Genomic DNA, 7,509 nt, shown 5'->3' with positions numbered 1-7,509 from the left:
TAAAAGTGTGTGTAACCACTGCCTGGCCTGCATGGCTTACTAGTGTGACTAGTTTTCAGGCAAGCTTTATTTACTAAAATACAAATGAAACATCACCACACACACTCTCTCTTCTTCCTTCATTTTTTTCCTTTCTTTCCGTATGTCCTACTTTCACTGCCTCCTCACTCAGGTCTGTCTGCCTGGCAGCTGCCCGGCTTCTGGCCCCAGGCGTGTCCCTCTTCTCTCCTCGCTCTCTCCATTGTTTCCCATCCTCTATTTATTCTCCTAGCCCACCCACCCAGCCCTCTTCTGCCTGGCTCTTGGACATCCAGATTTTCATTAGACCAATCAGGTTCCTTAGGCAGGCAAGGTGAAACATATGTAACATACCTTTACACAACCAAAGTAATATTCCATAGCATAAACAAATGTAACATAGCACATCTTTACATAGTTAAAATAATATTCCACAACACTTTCTTTTTTTCTCAAAGTATTAAGGATCTCCAAGTTGCCACATACCCTTGTAATAGAGACATATCTTACCTCCCCCACAGAAGTATCAGATAGCACTGTTTGGAAGTCAGGCTCTCTTACCTTGAGCTCTCTGACACTAGTTTTCACTCTGGCTCTTCTGATCAGGCATGAGCAGTATCAGTCCTCAGGCATCATCTACCTGCTGCTTAAACACGGCTTTCCCTCTACTGTCATTCTGCCCTGAAAGTACTGCTTAAGTGATGGTTTGAACAACCACGTGCAGGCAGCTTAACCTCCAAAGCCTTCACCTCTGAACCATTTGAAGCTTTATTGTATTAATGTAGGCTGGACCTGGAGGCCACAATGTTCAATACTACTCTCTAATTTGTTCCATCCCATGTGATGACTAAACTACCCGATGACCCACGCAGAAACCAGAAGCAACTGGAGCCATCAATGCCAACTTCTAATCACTGGCTCCTACTAATTTTGCCTCTCTTTTGGGAACTCTTCCTCTTGTCACTTCTACTCTGCCTTTCTCTATTTGGAACCTGTAGCATCTCTTATTTGGGACAAAAACTGACATGCAAAGTCCTTCCAACACTAAAACTACATGCCCATTTTGTTCTAAAGCCAACTTGGAACTGCTTGTGGAGACCCAACCTTAACATTTGCCTGTTCCTGTGCCTTTTGCCTTTGTTTTGTTTGAGGCAGTGTGTCATGTAGCTCGGGTTAAATTCAAATATACTTTGAAGCCAAGAATGGCCTTGAACTCCTGATCTTGCTTCCGCTTCCCAAGTTCCAAATTATAGGTGCACACTACCACTACACATGGCTTCTGTACTTCACAATCCTGCCTCCTCTCCATGGAATGTTCCCGTCACACACCTCTTTTCTATACTTGGATTTTCAAGATACTGTTAAGATACCTACCCATCGGTAAGAAAACATTCAAAATTGAAAAAAGGAAATTTTTTTTTCTCCTCCAGCAGTGCCTCAACTAAGACATTGGCCAATGTTGCAATTAATGTAGTTTTTGTGTTTCGGGTCTAGGTAGCCGGGAAACTAAAGTGTGGTCTCAGCTTACAATGGTTAGTTTAACAAAGACTTAGGTTCAGATCATCTCTTCAAGTCATAAAGCATATCAGCAACACAAGGAAAACGTGCCTTTTTATCTTCTGTCTAGCTCCATTTTTCTCCAGTCCAGAGGTTCTCAACTTTCCTAATGCTGTGACCCTCTCATACAGTTCATGTGGTGGCCCCAATCATAATTGCAATTTTGCTGTTATGAATTGTATGTAAATATCTGTGTTTTCCAATGGTCTTAGGCAACCCCCATGAAAAGGTTGCTTGGTCCCAAAGGGGTTGCAACCCAAAGGTTAAAAAAAAAAATCACTGCTCTAGTCCCTCTTTCCTTTGTGTTCTGTCTTGTAGCTTTACGTGCACAAGGAACGAAGGTTTGGCTACTATAGGATTTCCTTACTGGAAATTTTACTACTTCTGTCAGTCAATTGCCTCATCTGAAAGAGTTCCAGACAGTAATAGAATTCTACTTAGAGGAAGAAAACCAGGATGGTCAGCTAGATGGTTCAGCAGGTAAGTGCTTGCCACACAAACCTGATGACTCAAATTCCATTGGATGTGCAGTCTTTGGGGCCTGCCATATTAACACCTCCAAGTGACCCTTCAAAGACATGACATGCTTTTGGGATAAAAGCACTGTGAGGAAAATAGTGGGCACTAATCTGACATCAATAGTTGCTATTAAGTCAAAAGCAGGAGGAAAGCTGACTCCATCACTCCCAAGCATTCGGAAGATAACTGTGCTCTTAGAAGGAGAGAGGGCAATGGCTGTGAAAGTTCCCCCGAGTTCTAAAATACAATTCACTGGGCAGCTGGAAGGAAATCCAATTTAGAAGGGTAAAGGTGGAAGAGAACAAAACAAGTGTATATATCCAAACCCCTCCAAACCATTTCCAAAAACAAATGCATGCTGAGTGAGATTCCTATAGTGATAATCAACCAAACTATAATGCCAAGGTCAGTTCTTAAAAAGAACAGAGAGTGATGTTAACCAGTGTTTGTCTTCTGTTTCCCTTAGCAGAGTGGAGACAACTGAAGGACAGAACATTGCGCCTGCCTATCCCACACCAGACCACAGTTAATGAAGTCCACCTAGCACAGCGCCCAGATAGAACGAGCACATACATACTTGCAGGCTAAGAGAGGGAATTTAGATAAAAAAAAAAAAGCCCAAAAAGGTCACTTCAGGTCTAAAAGTTATAGATAGAGCATTAAATAGTTAGATCAAGATTAAACTATGCCTTTACTGTAGTTCCCTATGGAAACTAAAACTGGATAAATAAAATCCAACTTTATTTCCAACGTCCTCAAAGTCTGATTGTGCCCCAAAGCAATTAAAAGGTCTTTTTTAAAAGTAAACATTCAGATATAAAAACAAATGTTTGAAATAATCTACTTGCTTCTGTCCAACATAGACAACAAAATTTCCAATTAAATTAAAACTATACTCTCTCAACGGGGAGAAGAAAGCCTTTCAGTTAAGAAATCCAGAGGCATAATTAAAATCTAAAGAAAGCATAACAAGATAGTGGTACTTACTAAGCACAACATGCGCTCTTTGTAGAACTAGGCACTTCAGAAAGACAAGGAGTCCTGCAGATGCAGCCAACAGCACTCGCAATCATGCGAAAGAAAGACGTGTTTTTCTTATCATCTTTATTCAAGTATTTCACAGCAGTTATATTACAAATTACAGTAAATGTTCAAATTCCAGAATTCAAAAATTAAATAATTTACTCCAAACTAATGTAAAATGAAGTCAAATGTAAAACATCAATTTAACACAATTCTAAATTAAACTACAAACCCAAAATAGACTGTAGTTGAAGTCTACTTAATCTACAAAGTAGACATACATGAACAAAACCAAACAGGACTCCCAAAGTCTAAACAACCAAATGTACAAAATATAAAAGATGCAGGTACAAGCCCAAATTCAAGCTTCCAAAATGGTTACAAATAATAATTATAACAGCAATGGCATTCAGCTACGGGACCTGACACTGAAGAAACCTACTGATTAGCACCATAGCTGAACCAACTTAATCAAAATAAGGGAAGATAAGAAATTACCACCCCACTCCCTAAAAATAAAATCCAGTAAACCTACAAATACATTGGCATATGGGAAAAATCAAGTCATGAAAGGACATTAAAAAATTAATCACAGGTAAGATTCAAGCTCAAAAACACAATTTATTCCACAGCCATCAGTTTCAAACCTAATGCAGTTCCATCATCTTCAAGAAGCTCCCAGGGTTCCCACAGCTGAGCATGAACTTTTGCTTGGCTGGGCTGGGATACATAATTTATTTATCTGAGAGCAAGGTTTTACACAGGAGCTTATCACATATAATGCTCACATAGGAAGTAAGAACAGAGGTCAATTTGTACATTATTTTTGCCAATGCTATACAGCAAAAATTAAGAACTTTACAGAAAGGTAAACAAAACTGAGTCAACTTGGATAATTTCACAAGCTGCTTTTATTTATAGAACCACCAGATATCTGTAAAACTGGTATAGTATGTTTCTCTTTGGGGGGAAAGGGGCCTGAAGAGTTGGTGCGATTTCAGCTCATCTCCCCCCTTGGCATGAGACTGGCTTTGTCTTTGAGACCTAAACTGTTCAAAGTGGCAGTTCCTATACTGAGTTTTCCTCTGATTTCTCCATCTATATCAAGGGTAAACATAAAATAAGATGTGATCTTTTGATAGCATTTTTAATGCTTAAATAAATAAATTTCCTTTGTCAAACTCACTGATGGCTAAAATCTTAATTCACGTGCAAGATTCAGAAACCTTAGAACATGTGCGGTTTTCCTCCGTTCACAAGTGCTGCTGTTACTTGAACAGAATGCTTCTGAAGTAGAGAAACTGGAATAAATACTAAAGAAGAAAATAGCGCAGCAAGAACCTGAGACTTGCAAAAACCCTTTTACCAGAAACTTGCTACAAAAAATCTGCTACATCTTATTTCATCAAATCTTTAAATTCTGTAACAATTTCCATCAAAATACAAAATGCTAATGTATTAGACAGTAAAATAGTTTGCACTGGTATGATGGTAATAAATACTAAATAAAGCATGAAAATCCTCCCAATAATCAAATTAGAGGTTTCAAATCACCTCCCCTTTAAAATGGTTCATCGTTAATCACACTTGCCCACCTTAAAAATACAGTGTGTCTACATGGTAGCATCTTGAATTACATGACTAACTAAATGTCATGAAAACCTCAGACCAGGTATAAAGAAAACAAGGATCATCAAAAAAAAAAAAAATCAAGCTAGAAGACGGTGAACATGACGGTAAATGCAAAAGCACTTGGGATTACTGCAGTAGCTGAGGCCAGCGCGAGCTCTATGCACACCACCACAGCCAGAGACAAGGAGACAGGTACCTTAGCTTCAGCGTGGAAATGGTGGCAAAGTGTTACAGGACCCTGTAAACACTGTTGGTAACTAAAAAGCTGAGGTAGCTCAGTATCTCTGCAGTAGTCCTCGACCATGTGCCCTAATTAAAACCCAAATATGTGTTGCATATATTGGAAAGACACACCTGCAGCTAACGGCTATAATAAAGGAATATAGCAAGCCAATTTGTCAGCAAAATTTTCTGTACTTTGTTTAAAAATTATCTCATAAAAAATGTCACTGCATTCCCTTTGCCTCTTTGTAACTGCCTAGACTGTGTCTCCAAATTCTTAGAAAGTTTTGTAAAATTAACAACCCATAATTATTTTCATAAGCACAATCCACAGAAATTACTCAACAAGATCCAAAATGATTCCAATCAAACTGAAGCATTGTGAAGATGTGAGCATGGGACAGGGTTAAATGTTAACACTGTTATTCAAGGACATACCAGAGCTCACTTGCAATTATACAGAAAATGAGTTTTAAAGAGTTTCAAACAAATTCCTCTTTTCTGTCCATTTGGCAAGTCCTGGCTTTAAAACAAGACAGTAACAATTGACGATACACGAAAACCACTTTCTCTGCTAACTCAAACATGAATAACTATCAAATTGCATCTGACAGAAGAATGGTCACCAACTATTTATTTTCTGGTCATCATTGTCAGCAATATGGAGAAGTACATGGGGTTTTGTGGGCTGTTTATCATTTGCTGCTGTTTTAGTGTGTGTTTTTTAACTGGAAACACACCACAGGAAAGAGGACAAACTAGCATATCACGTGGATTACTGAGTATCTTGATTGTTTTGAGAACAAGACAGGCATTTAATACAGAATACTGTTGTCTCTTAATGACACTGAGTATCAAAACTTATTTTCAAGGTTGTAACCAAATAAAACATTCTAATTAATTTGCTACAAATGAGCCCATCCAGTAAGCCTCATCTTTCTCAAATGAATAAAAAGGCACATTAAAGGCAGTTCTAAAGAGCCTAACCTAATTTCAGCTAGTTTCTTCAGTTGTCCACCAGAATACACCATAGCCAATTCTGAAACAGGTCTTAGTCCATTACCTGGGGGTGAGGGGATGGGGTATGATCAGAGATAGAAAAGAGGAAAAGAAAAAGAAAAAGCAGGTCGCCCACAATTTCCAACAATTCAGCACAATTAGAACTGCCCCATCCAGTTCCCTCTGGTATGCTGGTCTGCTCCTTAAGAGACTCTCCAAGAGGGCAGAAGAGAGGGGCAGAGCAAAAGCAGTTTCCGTAGCACCAGAATCTCCAAGCTGTGGGGTTGTATTTTTTATTTGTGGAAAATACAACATGTTTCTGAAGTTTTGTTTGGTTCTTGTAGGCTGGTTGGTTTCAGGTACCTGAGACAATAGCACCAAATTCAACAGAGAAAGAATGAGTGAGCGAGCACTTTACACCAAGACTCTGCGCAGGATTGGTGCAATCTGAAAGGGAATGGCTCAGAAGACCGCTCGGCAGGAGCAGATTGGAGAGGAGAAACCACTCGTCTCACAAGTTCATAGGAATGTCTCAAACATATGAACCGTTCTTTCCATCTCCTGGAAGAGAAAGAAGTAACTGTTATCCACTATGGGAGACAAAGGAATTTCTCACCACAAAAGGCTCACATTAAACTTTTAGTAAAGAATTTGAGATACAAGTTCAAATTTGAATATTTTTACAACTCTGCTGTAAAACCATCTGCCCTAGACAATTCTAAGTACTGCTTATTTTATTCTTTGGCAACAGGGACGGTAAAGATAGCATCATTCAATAATTTACAATGCCAAATACTGCACTAAGAAATATATTTCAGATATATAAGTAAATAAATAGGTATATAAGATATATATTCATGCCCATATGAAGTGTACATATATATATATGTATATATATAACTTAATTCCTACAATGATTTCGAAATCGTTGAAAGTATTTATTATAAGGCCCATTTAAAAAACAAACAAACAAACCTGAGGGAGGCACAGAAGAAAATAATCTGGTGGCCACTAAGTGGCAAGATCAGAATTTCATTTTGTTGTATTGTTTGAGAGAGAGGCTGCAGTAGATAGCCTTGGCTGGCTAAGAATTATTTATGTAGCCCAGGCAGAGGTCTAATTTACAATCCTTACATTCTGGGCCTCCAGAGCCCTGTGACTGCAGGAGTCTACCACCACACCCAAAGTCAGAAGAGGGACTCAAGCAAGCTCGGGTCAGCATCTGTACCTCTCTTACTCAATACACCTTACTGACTACTAAAACCAACAGCATGTGTTCATTTCAGGAAAGTTTATGACAAAATGAGGCTGTACCTTATTCCCACATCCCTCCTTCCATTCTATCCCAGATGATCAGGGAAAAGGGCTAAGGGAGCTGCTCACCACCACTAGCAACATGCACTGTTCATTCTACCAACCCTCCCATGCCTTAGAGTAGGCCTCTAGAGTATAAAGATTCCAAATCCCACTCAGAGGAATATGCAGTTCATTCAAATTTCTTTGAAAAAGTTGTAGAATTAAAAAAAAAAAATGCCGGGC

General features: G+C 39.0%; 1 protein-coding gene across 1 annotated transcript in view; it reads right to left on the bottom strand.

Moving 5' to 3' along the window:
• Positions 1–3,188: 3,188 nt before the first annotated feature.
• Atad2b (ATPase family, AAA domain containing 2B) overlaps positions 3,189–7,509 on the bottom strand; it is a 134,963-nt gene continuing 130,642 nt past the window's right edge. The window contains exon 28 of the mRNA XM_005360570.3: positions 3,189–6,531. Coding sequence (XP_005360627.1) covers positions 6,490–6,531 — 42 coding nt within the window. The 3' untranslated portion in view covers positions 3,189–6,489. The remainder of the gene's footprint in view (positions 6,532–7,509) is intronic.

This window comes from Microtus ochrogaster, linkage group LG3 (genome assembly GCF_000317375.1).
Source record: "Microtus ochrogaster isolate Prairie Vole_2 linkage group LG3, MicOch1.0, whole genome shotgun sequence".
NCBI classification, from domain to species: Eukaryota; Metazoa; Chordata; class Mammalia; order Rodentia; family Cricetidae; genus Microtus; species Microtus ochrogaster.
Note: the sequence above shows the minus strand (reverse complement) of the source record. Positions and strands in the feature narration are given on the sequence as shown.